Source organism: Symsagittifera roscoffensis, chromosome 2, assembly GCF_963678635.1.
Source record: "Symsagittifera roscoffensis chromosome 2, txSymRosc1.1, whole genome shotgun sequence".
Classification (NCBI taxonomy): domain Eukaryota; kingdom Metazoa; phylum Xenacoelomorpha; order Acoela; family Convolutidae; genus Symsagittifera; species Symsagittifera roscoffensis.
The window spans coordinates 66,561,655-66,581,708 of NC_087063.1; the positions used below are offsets into that span (position 1 = coordinate 66,561,655).

Below are 20,054 nucleotides of genomic sequence, written 5' to 3' on the forward strand. Positions count from 1 at the left end.
ACTCAAATTAGTGAAAAACACAGATACGTTTGCGAAAATGGTGTAACCGAAGATAGATAACCTGGCCTATCTTGTCTCAAAGTGCAAGGAGACTCTCTAGGTATTCAAATTTGAAGGCCCTTATGAAAGAAAGTGTCGCCTCTTATCACATTTTTCTGTTATACAGTCACGACACCTCCACAGGACAGATCAGAAGCAAGTATACGGTTTGACTCTCGGCACATAGGCTGTTAGTAGGCAGCTCCTGTGGGATATATTGGTAGATGACTCCCTAGTTCCTAGTAGAATAAGCGCAGACTAGGGTTGTAACCCCGGAATGGCCGAGGCCGAAGATAGAAAATCTAACAAATATAGAGATTTAATTAATGATGGATATATTTAATTTTCCAACCATTAGCTTTTGAAGTTCAGGGTGCCGCCGTACCTAGCACTGCGATTTTTCTGAATAAGCTTTGTATGAAGGTGTAATCGGGTTCCGAGGAACCCAGGGCAGATAGTTTTCCTAAACTGAGAATCTCCCTCGCAATACAGGTTGGGAACGCTGCCTGTGTACTCGGCACTATTAATGATGAAACTACTGTCGAAGAAATTCTATATGTATAGAGCCAAGGCAACAAAAGCGCAGCTTTATATAATTAACGGATAGACCTGTAGCCTCATATTAGGTCAGTCTTTTTGAGTCACTTTCTACTCCAGTTTGTTCTGTGCAGGTGTTAGTTTTCTCAATCTGATTGGCTTGATTCCGAGGATTTCGACTGGATAACGTGATGAAGGGACTCCTTACTGTAACCTCGGTTACTATGATACTTTCGACCTCTTGATTATTTCATCTAGTTGTATACTGTGTTTATTTTGGTCGGTTCTGCTGCTTAGCTTTGTCAGTGTTTAGTTCAAGGATATGTCTTGTAAAATAATGAAAAAGTTGTTAACAAGATTTCTACAGATGCGGAAGAGCACAATTTATATGGTTGCTGCTAACTAAGGTTTCATCTGCATATTGCACTACTTAGCAGTTTTCGGGTAAGAGTTTGTTAGATCATTCATGTGGAAATTGAAAATTAAAGGTCCGAAACTGTACTTTGAGGCACAACTTCGTGATATCCAGTACGATTCTGTGTTATTTACTATAGTCAGTAAATCTTGATTTTTAATAATGAAGTGTTTTTTTTTTATTATCGCGAGGTAACCACTCCAGTTAGCTAAATCTGTGAGTCTTGAATAATTTAGAACAAGCTACTATTAGCGGCGGTGACGCGTTGTGGCAGATGACTGATAAGACAATTTTCATACTTCTACCGAGAGGGAGTTTTCCTACGCTTTGAAACTTCGCTCTTGACAGCTGTCTTGTTTTCCGATAGTTTCAATTAACGATAAAATTTTTGTTTCATTGGTTTTCAGAAGTAAAATGGAACAGAAATATGAGGTTTGCATGACTGGTAGTCCACCATGGGGATTTCGCCTTGCAGGTGGAGCTGACTTTGACCAACAAATTACAATTGGTCGTGTTACTCCAGGTTCGCAAAATTGTATTTTTCCTCAAATTTTCTTCGTAATTTAATTGATGGTGTGCGTAATTTTCTGTGTAGTCCAATTAAATGCGTCATTTAATTCCAATTAAAGTTTGACCTTGTTTGTACATTGAGTTTGATTGTGAAATTGAGTTGAGTTTATTGAGTTATTCCAACTGTCTTTTCCAACAGTTTTCTATTAAATTGGTTATTAGCGCTTGTTCTAGGAAGTTTAGCGTTCCAGCATGGAATCAGAGACGGAGACTTACTTCTTCACATAGATGGACACAGTACTGTGAATGTGACACATCTAGATGTTCAAAGTATGGTGAAACAGATGGGAGCTGCCGGGCAGTTACGCTTGTCACTAGCACGACCCGGTAGTCAAAACCAATATCGGCCATCTCAGTTTTCGAAGGTAAAAATTTGGAAACGAGTTCTGTTGTTGTTGTTATTAGCCCGTTGTTTGGGGGCGCGTCCGGAATGCTCTCACCGAATTCAAGATGCTTTGCGACCTCCGTCGGCTGTGGTTACAAGTCTGTTGGGTTCAGTTTTTTTTGAGGATAGTTAAATAAGTGTAACGCTGTTTGAGGGAGAAGGGACAGTTTAGAGTAACATTTGGGTCTATCCTATTCATATTAGTATTAAAGTAGGTGATGTATCCTGTTCTTATTTGGGCAAGGGGGAGCCTTGTCGAGCGTGGGAGGGTCTGTTCAGTTTTTGAAACTTCTGTAGTGTTCGGCAAAATTTAGTGAAGGGTCAAGAGAAACTAGAATTTTAGGGTGCTTTACGACCGGCAGTAGTGTTTCGCACATGTAACCCGAGGGTCAGAGTTAAACTCTATATTATGCGACGTCAAAAATCTTACCGAGTGTAGAATTGGTGATTCTACTGTATTACATGCTATAGTAACCTGAGCGTAAGATTGATTCGTCATTAAGTTAACCAGTAGAGCAAACAAAGGGTAAAGTTCGAAATAGTTCAATCTTCGAAGATATCGTCCCTCTTACGGCAGAAAACTCAGGTGAAGTAAGATTTGCGGACCCCCCCAAATGGGAACTACAGTGGCTAGGTTTATGAAACTCATAGGACGGATACTACAGATGATTTGACCCGGGAATGCAAAAATCCATAACCCCCGGACCCCCCGGCGCCAAGTGATAACGGTTCCCGGAAGTGCAAATGGCCCTATCAGAACACGGTAACTAGCTGTTGGAATGGAACCAAAATATAGTATGTTATAGACCTAGTTGAGGGAAGCTTAAGTTTAGAAACCCAGACCCCTCGGACCCCTACTTCCGGTTGTATGCCCTATGCAAATAGACTCCACCCCTAACTTCCGGAAGTCGTTTCTCGGCCTCCAATGATTGCAGGGAGCTGAAACTTGGAGGGATGATAGTTAGTGGCAAGATACATCTTGTGTTATAATTTGAACCAAATCCGGCGGTTGGACCGGAAGCTATTAGCACTTTGGAAAACCACCCCTTAAACCGGAAGTTGGCAATTTACGCAAAATAAAGAGCGAGGGCATATGGATTTTATGGTGGCATTAGATACTGCAACTCATACCCGAAAAAAGACCCCTTCTTATTGAAACCCCTCCGGTGACTCCTTCCGGTGTTAGTAGCCTTTTCCCGGAAAAAGTGATAATGGACCTTAGAAATGGTATAACTTGTGAGCTATTAATGGGGTATGAATGAAACTTGGTAGTTAGGGCCCCCATGGGATTCTGAACCCAAAATGGAAATTTGACCCCGGTTGACCCCTGGGTGACCTTAAGTTGACCTTTGGGCGCTTAGGACCAATTTGCATGGAAAGTCCAAGATTGACACCGGAAAGTCGCGTCTTTCCCAGCCCAACCCCTGCAAATGAGGATGGGTCACCTTGCTAAAAACTGGGGGAAAACTTATATATTGGGAACTAGAGCAGAAGCTGATAGAGATATAGCTTTTACATCGCAACCTTGGAGTAGTGGATTTAATTCAAAGTGGACTTGGTAATTATTGGGTTCAATTTAGCTTGTCGAATGCGCGTTTAATAGAATATCAATCAAGGTAAAAGAAAAGTAGTCCCAAAGGAAATTGATAGTAATAGGACCGTAGCATGAGAATTAGGCCTCCTAAATAGTATGAACGGAAGGGAAACTTACTTGGCTTCCCGGAGGTGACTTTCTGGTTTAATTTGACTCCTAATGGACGATCTACCTTACCCTGATAGCTAGAAGGTCGGGATTGGAATAGAGTACAGATAGAAATTTTAGATGCCTGAAATTAGTTAGCTACCCATGAAAAGGGTCTCCCTCTACCCTTGGAAGGTCGAAACGTTAACGGGATAATTAAAATAAAGACCTTGGGAGGGTCACTGAGTAAACATAGCATGCTTTGGAGGTTGAGTTGAACTCGAGGGCTGAAGTCACTGAGGTCTGGAATTTGCTGATTAGAATCGTATGACGCTTGTTTGCTTGGTCAAATTGTGACACCTACCGCATACCGGGTATCTAATAAGCGTGAAAAAATTGATAAAAGAAAACGAAATTGGCACGTGGCAGAAGTGACAAGGGAGGGATATAGCCTTAAAACATGTGCGAACTGGGTAATTTAAGCGGATGTCAGGACTGATAGGGAATGGCGTGACTTAACTAAAACTAAGTGTAAAGAAAGATAAGGAACTGGAGGGTACCGGAGAGCCTGTAAGAGTCAGAACAGTTGTTGGCTACTACTAAGAGTAGTTGGTTCTCGTCACAGAAGAATTATTGCGAGCGAATCAAATAGTTGGTTCTCGGAGTAAAAGACCAGTAAATATTTAGTTTTCATCAGATTCTCTAGAGAGAGAATAGTTAGTGTTAGCGGAGTAAAATGGAAATTAATTGCAATTAGGCAATTTGACCGATAAATTGCAGACCCTTCCCTTGAATTTAGATTATATCCTGGCCACTCAGAGCCTTCTGTAATTGGACATATAATAATCTAAATTAATTTATCATTGGAAACCCTTGTGATTGTATTGAGTAGACGAGACAAGACAGCCGAAGAGCAATACACAGAGGGGCAAGCAAAATAATACAATACAGTATTGTTACCACCAAAATGTCGTTAAAAGAGAGAGCGAACCTAGAGAAGAAATCCCCTAAATCTACATTGGCGCTCCTGGGTGGGCAATTTCTGGATTGCAGTTGGACAGTGTGTAATGCTAATTGACGATATAGAAGAACGAACGAACGATCGACGAAACATTTGCGATGGCGATGAACGATGAAGACAGACAGCCGATTGCTGAGGCTGCAGTGGCAGCGGCCCATGCTCTCGATCGAAAACGGAGTGTTCGGATTTGGTACGATGCGACCAGATCGGTTTCCCTCGAGCAGTTATCAGAACTGGCGGGACTGGAGGAAACACTTTGCCTGGATAGCAGACGCCAATCGATGGGACGATCAGCAGGCCAGGATGGTGCTGCCGACTTGTCTGACAGGCTGGGCATTGGATGAGTTCTTGAGTATGCCAGCTCACTTTCGAGAGGAAGTTGACGGGATCGAGGAGCCGACGCTAGGCAGAATGCTTGCGGAACTCGATCAGAGGATGATGCCATTTCAGACAATCAGCTGCGAGGGCTGAATTCAAGAACCTCATGCAGGAGGAAGGCGAGGGCTTGAGAGATTTTGCAAGACGATTACGATCCTTGGGTGAAGTTGCAAATACAAATCTGGGAGCTCAAGCCCGAGACGACATGAACCGCGAGCAGTTCACTGATGGGTTGTGTGATTTCGAGCTTCAGGAATTGCTTCTGCTAGAAGACCTCGAGAATTTCAACCAAGCAGTGGCCCGAGCACAGGCTCTAGATATGGCACGCAAAACAGTCAGGATGAAGAGTCGGAGACGGCCAAATCACTTTCGGTCGGTGCACGATGTTCAAGACCTGACGACTGAGGCTGGCGGAGACAGTACGCTGACTACCGAGACTCAACAGATACGGACAGAGCTGACGAGATTGGACAAGCACACTGACCAGAGGCTGGACCAAATGATGAGGGCTGAGAACAACCTGGCGAAGCAGATTGATGTCCAGAGTTCGAGGCATGATGAGGGTGAGATTGCAGATGCAGATGCAGGAATCATGCCAGAACGATCTGGCGGCTCAAATGATTGCCCAGATGCAGAACTTAACGACAATAATCGGTAGGTTCGTTGATCCTTGTAACCCCAAGCCAGAGAGGTACACCCGACGGGGAGAAAATCAGCAACGCGACTTTGCAAACCCAATTGGGCGACAGAGTAGAAACAACCCATGGACCTAGGGTGGTTGTTTTAATTGTGGACAGGTGGGCCAGATTGCAAAAGGATGTCCCCAAAGAAGCGCGAACCATTTAAACTACCGAGAGCCGTGACAGTAGACGAGTTCGAAGTATGATTTGTCCCGGCCGAATTTAAGAAACAGCAGGCGGAAAGGCGAACGCAAGCTACAGGAACTCAGTTTTGCGCGCGTTACGATACGAATGCAAATAATGATGGAGAAGGGCAGAGCGAGAAGATATTGGAGCAGGAACAAGTTCTATCTATATTGGAGCGAGTACCAAGGATCAGAGAGAACGACCCAAAGTTGGAAACGTAACAGAATTCGCGGACGCGCATCGAGCGTGTTGGGATCAGTCATGATGTCAGCGATCCACGCGGAGCAGTCGTTGATTCTTGCGTAGGCGGAACCCATGTTGAGGTGCTGCTTGATACCGGAGCCACCACCGACCTCATAAGGACAGATGCTGCGCGGGGAATGGTTGACGCACCGACGATGGAACACTACATAGGTCGACTGGAGGCAGCAGACGGACAAATAATGGCGGTCAACGGAGTTGTCAGAACTCGCTTCAAGTTGGGCGACATTGCCGAAGAAATCGAAGTGCTTGTGGTCCCGAAACTGAAAGCCGAGATGGTCCTAGGACTACGATCGATGAAAGAGTATCAGTGCTCTTTAGTGTTCAGTCGCGGAGAAGATTTATTGTGGACGGGGACGAGAGAAGGTTCAATGGCACCCATACGGCGCTTGACTCATAGGCCTTCTCCGGAATGGATGCCCTCTCTGCCACATGAACCGGGTGGAAAGATTAAAGGAAATCATATTCGAAGATCAGACATGCGGAAGAGGCTGATTGCGAAGATAACAGCGGCAGTGGAGTCTCCCGACAAAATCTTGGAAGGGTGGCCGACGAGTTATGACGATCACAGCATAAATGTGGTTCAAGAAACGAAAGTAGAGGAATGCGAAATGTACGGGTGCCCAAAGCCTGTTTCATTAGATGAAGCTTTGAGACAAATTCGTGGAGGAGGCCGAACCGAGAGAGTTGCAGTGGTTCAAGAGACAGAGGTGGACGAATTACTCGACAGCGATGCGATTCGATGGGAACGAACGAACGAAGAGATTGCGACAATGCAGGAAGAAGACGAAGCGATTGCGCAAGTATTCTACTGGGCAGGAACAGCAGACGAGATTCAGTACGGACCTGAGGCATTGGCGTACTGGTCGAGGTGGGATGAGTTGAGTAATCGGGAAGGAATACGTTACAATAAATGGTTCCAGATAGATGTGTCAAAGCCGACACTTTTCACGGTTGTTCCAGCAGCAGGACGAAAGGAAATCCTCGGACAGTTTGATTCAATGGAGACCAGATGAGGACAGCTTGCAACCGACAAGACGTTGGCGAAGATACGACGTCGATATTGGTGGCCGACGATGCGGACGGATATCGAAAGAAAAATCCAGTGGGAAAAGGAAGCGAGCTGTGGTTCAGGCCCCATTTGATCCCGGAATCAGATTCAGTACGATGGCAGTGGACATATTGGGTACAATGACGATGGCCACGCGGACAAGAGCGAAGCATGTATTGGTGATGACGGACATGTTCACGATGTATGCGATCGCAGTCCCTCTTGTATCAACAGATGCATCAGACGTGGCTCAAGCAATTGTGGAACATTGGGTACTGAAGTTTGGAACTCCGTTGACCGTTGAACTCCAATGCTTTGTGTACGGACCAGGGAAGAGTCTTTGGCAGTAAACTGATCAAGGAGATGTGCCGACTCCTGGCAATTGATGTAACCCCGACTTTGCCATACAAACCCGAAGGTAGAGAGCTGACAGGGCGATATAACGATAAGATGACGAAGGTGATTTCAAAGTACTGTGCGGAGAACCCAAAGACGTGGGATACGATGTTGCCGTATTTGAGTTTTGTGTACAACACGACTATTCATCGGACGACGGGAGCGACGCCATTCAGTCTGGTTTATGGTCAGGAATGCCAGTACCCCATTGACCTGTTCTACGACGAAGGATGGTTTTGCAGAGGAATTAGATGAGCTCTTCCGAGATGCTGATAGCAGTGCCAGAGAAATCCTTGGGACGGATCAACGACGTCAGGAGGATCAGTACTGGAAGAAAGTTCATGGAGAACCATACGCAGCTGGAGATAAAGTCTGGGTGTGGGCGAAGGAAAAGTTCAAGTCGAGGAAGCACTTTGATCCATGGGAAGGACCTTATGTTGTACTGGCGAGAATGTCTGAAGTGAACTACAAGATGGCAAAGGAGTCAACTCCTAGCAAAGTCAAGCTCTTGCACTTCAACATGCTGAAGCGATTCAAAGAAGAGACGGCACAGTCAGATGAGGCTACTAGCAGCAAGCGACCGACACGCCATCGGTCGGTTAACTTCTTCGATGACCCGGAGATGTATGATGAAGATGAGTTGTTAAGTGCGAACAACGGGGAGGGTTTTAGCCATGACCCAGGCCCACGAGATGTACCAGTGAGATTGTTGCCTGTGAAAAATCGAGCAGTCGAGCCACATTTTAATCCGCCCGGGAGAAATGTGCGAATTCAGGCGATGCGAGAAGTGGCTAGGAGGGGAGAAGATGCGATTGAGGCATACGATGCAACGGAGCTGGAGGCCAGAAGGGAAGAGGAGACAGCGAATCTACCCCCGTGAGGCAGAAGACAGACCACCTGGCGAGGTGATGGCTGCCGAACCGTTGATGGAAATTGGAACTGCAGATGATGGCGGTCGACCAACTCGAGTAAGAAAACCATCTGTACGGTTGGGAATTGACGAGTTTGTGAATTAAAACTTACGTTAGTAAACTGTCTCTTTTTATCTCATTAGCTGGTGCTTAGTTACCTTGAGTGCGATCCCACCTGAACTGTTGTGCAGACAATTGATAGTGATGATTATGAATGTGAAAGGGTTGGATCGTACCATGAAGAGTAAAATTAATTCAGTTACGTTCCCTCTTAGGTTAATCTTTGTGCTATATCATTGTTTATTTAACGGGGACTAACTGTTGGGTCCGCGATATTTTAAGGTTAAAACTTTAAAGGGAGGGAAAACGACTAAGTGTTAGGGAGCACGGCGAAGCGGAGAATTATGTAACTTATCATTAGGCCTTGTTAGGAGTTACTTTTAGCAAATTTAGGGAGAATAATAGACTAGAAGGGAAGACTGTAGAATTGGTGATTCAACTGTATTACATGCTATAGTAACCTGAGCGTAAGATTGATTCGTCATTAAGTTAAGCAGTAGAGCAAACAAAGGGTAAAGTTCGAAATAGTCCAATCTTCGAAGATATCGTCCCTCTTACGGCAGAGAACTCAGGTGAAGTAAGATTTGCGGACCCCCCAAAATGGTAACTACAGTGGCTAGGTTTATGAAAGGACGGATACTAGAGATGATTTGACCCGGGCATGCAAAAATCCATAACCCCCGGACGCCCCGGCGCCAAGTGATAACGGTTCCCGGAAGTGCAAATGGCCCTATCAGAACACGGTAACTAGCGGTTGGAATGGAACCAAAATATAGTATGTTAAAGACCTAGTTGAGAGAAGCTTAAGTTTAGAAACCGAGACCCCTCGGACTCCTACTTCCGGTTTTATGCCCTATGCAAATAGACTCTACTCCTAACTTCCGGAAGTCGTTTCTCAGCCTCCAATGATTTCAGGGAGCTGAAACTTGGAGGGATGATAGGTAGTGGCAAGATTCATCTTGTGTTACAATTTGAACCAAATCCGGCGGTTGGACCGGAAGCTATTAGCACTTTGGAAAACCACCCCCTTAAACCGGAAGTGGGCAATTTACGCACAATAATGAGCGAGGGCATATCGATTTTATGGCGGCATCAGATACTACAGCTCGTCCCCGAAAAAAAGACCCATTCTGATTGAAACCACTCCGGTGACTCCTTCGGGTGTTAATAGCCTTTTCCCGGAAAAAGTGATAATGTACCTTAGAAATGGTATAACTTGTGAGCTATTAATGGGGTATGAATGAAACTTGGTAGTTAGGGATTCTGAACCCAAATATGGAAGTTTGACCCCGGTTGACCCCTGGGTGACCTTATGTTGACCTTTGGGCGCTTAGGACCAATTTGCATGGAAAGTCCAAGATTGACACCGGAAAGTCGCGTCTTTCCCAGCCCAACCCCTGGAAATGAGGATGGGTCACCTTGCTAAAAACTGGGGGAAAACTTATATATTGGGAACTAGAGCAGAAGCTGATAGAGATATAGCTTTTACATCGCAACCTTGGAGTAGTGGATTTAATTCAAAGTGGACTTGGTAATTATTGGTTTCAATTTAGCTTGTCGAATGCGCGTTTAATAGAATATCAATCAAGGTAAAAGAAAAGTAGTCCCAGAGGAAATTGATAGTAATAGGACCGTAGCATGAGAATTAGGCCTCCTAAATAGTATGAACGGACGGAAAATTTACTTGGCTTCCCGGAGGTGACTTTCTGGTTTAATTTGACTCCTAATAGACGAACTCCCTTACACTGATAGCTAGAAGGTCGGGATTGGAATAGAGTACAGAAAGAAATTTTAGATGCCTGAAATTAGTTAGCTACCCATGAAAAGGGTCTCTTCCTACCCTTGGAATGTCGGAACGTTAACGGGATAATTAAAATAAAGACCTTGGGAGGGTCACTGAGTAAACATAGCATGCTTTGGAGGTTGAGTTGAACTCGAGGGCTGTTGTATCGAATAGTTGGTTCTCGGAGTAAGAGACCAGTAAATAATTAGTTCTCATCAGAGATTCTCTGAGAGAGAATAGTTAGTGTTAGCGGAGTAATTTGGAAATTAATTGCAATTAGGCAATTTGACCGATAAATCGCAGACCCCTCCCTTGAATTTAGATTATATCCTGTCCACTCAGAGCCTTCTGTAATTGGACATAAAATAATCTAAATTAATTTATCATTGGAAACCCTTGTGATTGTTTTTAGTAGACGAGACAAGAGAGCCGAAGAGCAATACACAGAGGGGCAAGCAACATAATACAATACAGAATTGTTACCACCAAAATTACCCTTTTCGGGATTGTAGAAAGTAGTGAATCTCGGTCGACCCGCTGAATTCACTGCCCAAGGGACTACTTTGCGGGTTCGTTAAAAGAGAGAACGAACCTAGAGAAGAAATCCCCTAAATCTACACCGAGCATTATGTAGAGGAAAATTCGAACGATCTATTTGTAAAATAAAAGTCGTGCAGTGTGTTAAGATCAATAAGGTCAGAGGCATGTTTCGTGTTGCGTGATTGGACGAAGGGGTAAAAATCATTGGCATGTGACTCATGTTTGACTTCTGGAGGGGAGTTGGGTGCATCATGTACATAAAATTGAATAGAGTGGGCGAAAGGACAGAACTTTGGGGGACTCGTGTACTCACGATCATGGACGAAGACAAGGCGCCCCTAAATTGCGTTTTGGCTTGCCTGCAGCGCGGATAGTTTGCCAGTCGCATTGTTAAGTTATCTGGTACAGTGGTGCCATGAGTAAGTTCCAGTAATGTGCGATAGCAATCCATGTCAAGTGCCTTCGATAGATCTAAGGTGGCTAGCACAGTTCTTTAGGCTGGTCGTTTTTGATTCAAACTGGTGCTACTAAAAATTCAAGAGTTGATAGTTCGTAGTGGCGGAGTGGATTGGACGAAAGCCGTGCTGATGGTCGGCTTTAGGGAGATTCTTTGTAAGAGTAGGATGGGTTAAAAATTCTAAATTTTTTCACTCCTGGGCTGGTTTGTTTTGGTCATTGGTTGGTTTTGGTGAGGAGACTACTTTTGAGTTCTTGTATTTATGAGGTTATTTGTTATACAATAAGTACAACTTGAAAGTATGTATTAAAAACTGATAGCAGTTGGTTCCAGATGTTTCAGGTTTACCGTGCAAATCCTGTCTGGGTCTTACGCTTTTGACGGGTTTAGCTGCTTTGATTGGCTCTTCTGTTTCACAGGGGAGAAAAGTTGGTGGATCGCTAAACGTTACTGTATTTTTTTGGTTTTTCTGTGCTGTTTGTTAGATTTGGGTTCTGAGTTTCGTGTAATGAGTGTTAAAAGCCTTGGCTATTTGTTTAGCCTACAAAAATTTTTTGCCAATAAGATCCAGCAACAGATTTGTTTCCATTTATGGAGTGAACCACTTTCCAGAATTTATTGGACGTCGTGTGGTGAGTAAACGTCCCGAGGATTTCATGCCATTTCTTCTTTTTCTTCTGCCGTTTTTAAATCAAATCTTGGTTTAAGTTTTTTAAAATAGGGTTTGAGGGGTTCTCTAGTCTGATTTTATCGCGCTCTTGGCTAATAATTTAATTTAAGCTGTTAAGGCAGGTTTATACAAACTGGAATGTGGCGCCGAGCCGCCTGCTGGAATGTCGCGCCGAGCCGCCTTAAGAGTTACGCTTCTAAAATAAGTTCAGCGGAGTTAACGTCTTTCATAAAAACAGTTTTAGAGTTTCCTTTTAATTTCTTCTATGAAATCGTCCCATTTTGCTTTGTTGAAGTTTATGAAAGTTTTTTTTTGGCCGTAGAAAGGAATATCCTCTGTTAGAGGGAGATCTATAAAAATATTCAGATGGTCTGACCCTAAATTTAAAAGCGGTAAACGAGTTAGAGTGTAGTCGTTTAAAGGGGTGAAGTCAGAGTCGGTAATTGCAGCACGTAAAGAGGAGCCTCTGTTATTATCCGCTATATTTGAGTACCAGAAGGGGGATTGGGCATTTGCGTCTACCTTGACAGTTTCACTGTCTTCCACGAGCAGCTTCATATGGAGCCTTTTAATCTTTTTGACAGCTACTTCGCGGGGAACGTAAAAGTTAGTAAAGCGGAAGCTTTGGTTGCTGGCCATTATTTTAAAACACTGCGCTTTGAAGTCCCGTCTTCCACTGTTTGCAACTCTTCGTTGTAAAAGTGAGTTGCGTATGGCAGTATAAATGCCACCACCTGTTCGGGGGCGGTCTTTTCTGACTATCGTCTAATTTGGGCCTAGCGAGGGAGTGCGGTTTATTTTTTCAGTCAGTTTAGTTTGAAATTTACACAATTGCAGCAATTTCGGGTGCTTTCCCTGATATTCCGTTACAGTTCAGTTGAAGAAAGTTTAGGCTTTTTGTAGATTGGGATTGGTTACTGGGAGATTTTGGTAAGCGCGGGTTAATTGATAAACGTAGTGTGCGCTTTATGGTTTTGAGGATTAGTGTATGGGTCATTCGGGGTCTTTGTTACTCGGGTAGCGAGGTTTGTAGTCTTAATGTTTTTTGTTGCTTCTTAGGCGTATCGTTAACTGGGAGGGCAGGATATTTTTGCTAATACAAGTAGGACAGTAAAAATTTCTGATTTTGTTTGACGTTTGCGAGTCCACTACATTTTAGGTGGATCCATCCGCATATGTGACACCAAACACTTGCTTGAGACCGGGAGATATTTGTGTTAGAGGTAGCCTGCGCTTGGGTTAATGTCGGCACGTAAAAGGAAGATAAGCTTTAATAGACGGAGCAGGCCAGCCGACTTTGGACGCTCTGCCACCAAAAACACGGTTTAAGCTTGCTTTCTGCGCTCCCAAACACGAGGTGTTTTGGTGCCATTTGCGACGACTTGTCGCGTGTCGGGTCCCCCACGAGAGGGCGGCATCATTGGGCTCTGGAAATGAGTTCTCGGTGGACGTTTATTTGGGCTCTGTTTTTGAATCCTTTTTCTTAAATGAGCTTATTGAGTATGAATTTTTCATTCGAAGGCTTTAAATAGTTCGAGTGTCACAAATAAATCAAACGAGCAGCGCTCACATAATTCTCAGAGAATTCTGATTTTACATGAAAGTATTGTAATGTTCTAGGGATCATACAACTACAATCAGCCATCACCGAAAACTGTAATGGGTGGTGCTCCCCAAGTGCAGCATTTGCAGTATAACTCACCAATTGGTCTTTACTCGTCCAACAACGTGTATACCACCCTCAAGGACCAGACTCAAGGTGTTGGTAACGAAGCTCAAATTGTCATGGGGTATGTATATCGGCTACAAATTTTTTGCTGGCGTAATATGATGGACTGGGATGTAAATGAACGAAGTGATTTTTCGCATGTTTAAATTATGTTTTTTGCTCATTGATTTTTTTTGTGGCAGTTGGCTTTTGATTTTCCAATTTCACTTCTTATTCTCTTGCTAAAGGGAAGGCAGTAGAGCCCTTCAAAAAGAAAGTGAATTCGAAAATGGGCGATCAATGGAGATTGTAATGTAGTTTATTTTAATGCGGTGTATGGAGCGGCTAGCACAAAGCTCGAATACTAATTACGCTTGCGGTTAGCAAGCGTTATCAAAGCGGAATATAAACTTTTTCGGGTTAACATCTAGTTTAACAGAATCAATTGAATCATTTTACCTTTGATTCATACGAAATCAAAATTCAGACGATAATTCAGGCGAAGAGATAATGCACCTGCCTATAAAGACAAAAGTTAACGGTTCGAATCCCTTTTTTTCTAAATGGGAAATTATCTGCTTGTTTTTGTCGTCGTAGTTGTCGCAGCTCTAAATTTGCCTGAAATTTAGGCGGTTTTTCCTTGATTTTAGTTTATTTCGGTTTTGTTTTGATTCTTTTATTTTTTTCACGTTATTTATTAAAAGTTTTTGGATTTGGCTTTCTTTATATAATCAAGGAGTTTTCAGTGCAGTTGGAACACCCATGCTTGAGACGATAAATCTCGGAAGTTCAATTTCAGTCGGGACCTGTTTTTTTGGTGGAAGTTGAACGTTTTCGAACAATATAAACTTTCATGACTGCTTATTTTTTACGGCTTAGTTACCGAGAAATGTTTGGTTTCTTTTGTGCATTTTGAAAGCTCTCTAAAGTTTCTAGTGCTGCAAGATATTTGTTTCCAGAAGTTTTTTGTCTGCATTTTTTAAAAATGTTGACAAAAAAATGCGATATTTTGAAAGTTTTTATTTCAATTTTTGATGTGTCTTTTCTTTTGCTTTTAATAATAGCCACTCATTTTGAATCGAAAGTGATGCGAAGCGTTAGTGTATAAGTACGAACCTTCTTTTTTTCTTACCTATTTCTCAAATAGAAGTGTTCCTTAAAATGTTCACTTATTTGGTGGCAGTTTTGCTATAATCACGTTTTGCTATAATCACTAGATTCGGAAATTTCATAGAATCTGTTTTCTGCTTTATTTGTGGCTAGTTTTTGTGATTTATTAAACGTCCGTGGCTGAGTGGTTTTTGAGTGAGACGTATTATCTCTAGGTCACAGATCGAATTCTATACGTTACCGAATTCTTTGTAATTCGTGATATGTATCTACTTTTTCTTTTTGCACTTTGTAGAGCTGCTTTTTGTCGTATCATCGCTAGTGCTGGCGAAGCAATGCTTTGCCTCTTTGTAAACATTGTTTAATTAAGAAAGCACAGAGCAATGGAATTAAATGCGGTTACATTCAACGACTGCGGTTAGTTAGTTTTTCTTTCACAATTTAATTGGTTTCGTATTTATTGCGCATTTGTTGAAGATGAAGGGTTGAAATTTTGAGACATGTTTGATCAAACTACTTGCAAAACGCTAGTCGAATCAAATATTGAATAGTCGTGCGTTGAAAGCATAAAAGAGCCAGCATATCGTAATGAGATGGAAGACTGGTAAGAGATCAAAAAGTTAGTCTTGCATCAGAAAACGGGTTTATACAAAGGCGTCTGAGTGAAAGAATTACTTGTTCCGGAGTCAAAAAACGGCTATTTTTTACGCAAGTGAAGCGTAGTGTGAAGTTAGACTAGAAGCTACTTGTTCTCGAATCAAAGTCGCAAATGATAGTGCTGTTTTGGTGGAATTTTTGTATCAGGATGGTGAATAGGCTACTCAATAGCATTTGTTGTGACACTTGATTACTAACTAGCTAGCACAGTTGATGCATCTTTAGTTCCTCAAATGTTTTTTTCCTCAAATTTTTTTTTATGAAATGCATAATATTTACACAATTAGGCTTTATGCTTCTTGTGTGGTTGCTTTAAGTTTGTGTGGTTACTTTAAGTTAATTGCATTCCAAATTTCTACATGCAATTGAACATTTTAAGCTCCCTTGCCGCTTTCTCGCTCGTCTTTGGTGTCAGTGGGACAATTGTGCGGAACATTCAACGGGGAAACTTGACTGAACTAGGACTTAGGTTCAGTTCACGTAGAGGTCATTTTTGTTTCGAATTTCATCAGTTTTTTTTCTGTTCTGTTTCTCATTTTTGGCCGCTCTGAAGATACTTCGTTAAAGATACTTCGCGTTTTTGCGCTTGAGTTTGCGAAGCGCAGCTTAGACCCGTGTCATTATTTCGTGCTGACTATCCAAGAATTATCTCGGGGAAAATGACTGCTCCAATACAGGCATAGGATTCTTAGAAGTCATGTTGTCTACACTTTGTCAAACTTTCTGGTGAAAGTGCCCAAGCCCTCTCAATTTCTGTGGCGTCGAAACAGGCACTACCATTTTTGTCATCGAACCACGTAACTCTTTCAATTCTTTTATCAGAGGCATGAAGAGTAAGTCAAGCTTATCAGCTTTCATAATGAACCAATTTATGCCCATAAATTGTAACTTTTTGTCTTTTTTTGCGAGGATGTTTTCACAGCCTTACCAGTTATGATATAATGTCTATTTAACGCTTTCCGAACAAGATGTATTGAGGTTTGACCTGACTAGCTTTTCTCAAAGAGTTTCATTTAGAGTGCGTTAAAATTTCAATCCAAAGAAAACGACAAAAACGTAAACAAAAAAGCTGTTTCATTTGCTCGTTGAAATTAAAAACATTTTCCCGTGACTTTTTGTCCCATGACTGTAGTACATATTGCGTAGCGTATAGATGATTAATTGTAAATGTTTAATGACTTGGTATCATTTTAGTCGACAGCTTTCAAACGCCCTCGGACAATCGGGAGGCCAAGATTACGATCCCACTCAGTCTGAAACATTTCGACTTCTGCAGCAAACTGAACGAGAGAAACAGGAAATGGGATCCAATAACAGCAGTCATGCTAATCTAGTGCGAAGCTACTCTAACCAGAGAGAACCGTCGAATGATCACGCCATCCAGTCGATGTCCTTCAGAAGGCTCCAGAAAGAGACAGATTACAATGGTATTGAGTGTGCTTGTAATGATTCTAAAGAGTGTTCAATGCCGATTAAATCATCCAGTCGAACCAAATTTGAAACGTCTTTTTTAAGAGTCGGTGAACGTAGTTCAGACTTTTATAGAGGTCGTGATGGTTTGTTGATTTTTTAAAGGAACTTAAAATTTGCTCAGGCTCAAATTTAATTTCTTGGTTTGACTTGTGATTCCTTTGTAAGTTCGATTCATCTCCGCTGCTAATCGATTTCTAGAGTTTCGTAAATTCTACTATCGTGATCGCTTTCTTTAGTTTCGTAAGTGGAGTTTAGTTTTTAGATTTCCCAATGGAATAAAAACTTTGCCTATTGATCGAGTTTTTTCTTCTAGAAAATCAAAGAGCTTAAGACTATCTATTTTTTTTTTAAAGTTGAGATTTTCAAAAAAAAACATAAGTATTTTTTCGGTTTACTTGCGTTCACTGACTCTTTTCGAACCGCCTGTTTGCACAGCAACTGGCTGCATTTGTTTTATTTAAGCAAAAAAAGGTTGCACGCAAAATCAGGTACCACAAATAATGATTGGGAGGGGTCGAGTGACATTTCATTTTGAAACCTTTTCAATCAAGATTCGAACATCAAAAGTTTCCAAAATTACCTCCCAGTGTCGAGAAGTTTTTGAAGATATTGAACTTAGTGGGTGCTCCAATATATGTCTGGGTGATTTTTTTTCCAGAAAAAGCTTTTAAGTTGTTCAATGTCAATTTTAATTTTTCGCAGTTTGACGTTTGATTTTTTTTGAAGTTCACTTTTTTTCTTTTGTTAAAAGGAAGGCAAACTGTACCATCGAGCAGCAAAATTGTGAGAGTCACAAAACCGTGATCGATTTTTAATTTTGAACATGAATTTAATTATCAGATTTCACAGCGACATTTTTTCCTTTGATTCAATTTTCTCAAATTGGGTTAATTTTTCTCAAAAAGCACCAATCATAAATCTTTGTGATTTTCAAAGGGCTTTTAGGTCAAATGTTTTTCATTTAATTTTCGAAAATAGAAGTTTTTCCTCGAAAAACAAGTCAGTTTTTTTCTATTTCGTTCATTACTCTTTTTTCAGTGTCAGTTAATCAAATATTCCTTAATTCTAGGTTTGAGTTTAGATCCATTTGTCATACTAATTAAAAACAGCTTTTTTCAAACGATTCAATTTGAAAAAAGCTGTTTTTAAAGTGCTTTCTTGTTATTGTGATTGTTAATTTTACCTTTCCTTCTTTTTCCTTCGTTTTTGAACATTTGAGAGCTGTTTTTTTTTGCTTGTGTTTGCGAAGTTGCAGCTTCATTTCTGTGTGCAAAGCTCTAATTTAGTATTTCAGTAAAGTTTTTGTGTTTTTTGGCAAGAGGTTCCATCAACATTTATGAAAAAACTAGTGGTTCAGTTTAGTTTCAACAGTTCAAGTATTTATTCTATCCTTCTATCTATACTCTATTTAAATGCGAGTGACAGCTATCTCCCATGCTTAAGCATAATAGTTTTGCATGTTTAACAAAAGAATTTTCACGTTTAAGCTACATCGTATATTGCAATGCTTAAGAAAATTTTCAATCAGTTTTCAGCAAGGCCATTAATTTTCCAGTAATTTTTTTTCGGGGCCAAATTAAGTCTGTCTGTATGTATACCTGCTTTTTCATTAAATTTGATTATATCTGTCGACCCGTCTCCTTTTTTTCAACTTTTAATTTGGTTTCGACGAATCAGTTCAAAATAATACTACTGTCAAACGGTTGCCTCCAATTTTTTTAATCTTTATCAGTGTTTTCTTTCTTTTTTTTCTGTCTTGTTTTCGATTCTTCTTTTTTCGATCCTTCTTTTTCTATCTTTTTTTCGATCCTTCTTTGATCTTTATTTTAAATCTTTTTCGATCTTTTGTTCTCTGTTTTTTATCTTTTTTTTTCGGTCTTTTTTTCAATCCTTCTTTTCGATCTTTTTAAATATATTTTTTTTCTAAATTAAAACTTTAGTTTTGTTTTCAAAATTTGAATTTTTTTACCCTTCAGTTTGGTGCTGTCAGGTTACTCTCATGAGTTGCGAATCTTGCCTCCAAATATGACTGCTCAAATCGTTGTAGTTTTTGAGATATGACGTTTTTTGTGGTTTTTTTTCAAAAAAACTTTTGAAAAACGAATTAATTTTGTTTTCAAAATTTGGAATGCCTTACTCTGTAGTTATTAGCTTTCGTCAAAAACAATTTTCAACTAAAAATTTGATTGAATTCAAGCTATTATCAGAACGGTTTTTAAAATTTTGGCGGCTGGGTTTGGTTAGATGTTAGTTTGATCCAAAAAATGTAGCAAGAGATTACCAATGTGTGTATGGAATTTGCCTGCATTTCGATTGATCCAAACAATTTTGAGCAATGGTCTAATAAAACTACCGTCGATTCCTCAGTGCTTTTTTCCAATATATATTTGGTAAAAAAGTATTTTTAATTCAACAGTTTTTTTTTGTCAAAATTGTCAGCTGTTATGCTCAACCGTTTGTTTGAAACAGTTTCATTTAGTTAAATTTCAAATTTCATGTGTATTCCCCATCCAATATTATGTTTTCGATTGTTTCCTGATTTTCTCATATTTCTGGTCTTTTGGTTTTTCTGCAATTGTGTGTGTATATGTATGTATCAATGTATGCATGTGTGTGGAGAGATTAACAACCAAGCTTTCTATCGGAAAAACTGCCAAAATCTGCTTCTTAACTTCCCTATTTTCATTTTTCATAAAAAGTGCTGACAGAGGAATGACTGGCTACTCTTCCGTGTATCGGCTTATTCGCTAGTTTTTTTTTACTTTATTCAGTGGTTTACGGCCTTGGAAATTTTAATTAAGGGGAAATTTTGAGCCTTTTTTGGCATATTTTTTTGGTCGAAACTGGTGATGGTTTTTGGATTTCATTTATTATGGTTTCATTTGCTCGAATTATTCTGCCAAATTTGAGGTTAGGGTTCAATGGAAAAAAAATCTTTTGACGTCGCCGATATGTAAGCTGCTACGCCTTAAATATCGAATTTTTGACCGTTCCTTGGAAACTTTTTTATCTTCTCGAAAATTACCCTGCGAAATCTGGTATAAAGGATTCTTTCAAAAGATTATGGCTCGGACGTTTCACTGCA

General features: G+C 40.9%; 2 protein-coding genes across 14 annotated transcripts in view; both read left to right on the forward strand.

Moving 5' to 3' along the window:
* LOC134840223 (PDZ and LIM domain protein 7-like) overlaps positions 1-20,054 on the forward strand; it is a gene marked incomplete in the record, with an annotated part of 361,076 nt that overhangs the window by 328,751 nt on the left and 12,271 nt on the right. Inside the window, 4 exon segments of the mRNA XM_063855961.1 lie at positions 1,401-1,514; positions 1,736-1,926; positions 13,642-13,811; positions 16,691-16,912. Of these exon segments, the coding sequence (XP_063712031.1) occupies positions 1,406-1,514; positions 1,736-1,926; positions 13,642-13,811; positions 16,691-16,912 (692 nt within the window).
* The window catches only part of LOC134840218 (androglobin-like), a 606,395-nt gene that overhangs the window by 272,310 nt on the left and 314,031 nt on the right, over positions 1-20,054 (forward strand). The window lies entirely within an intron of this gene.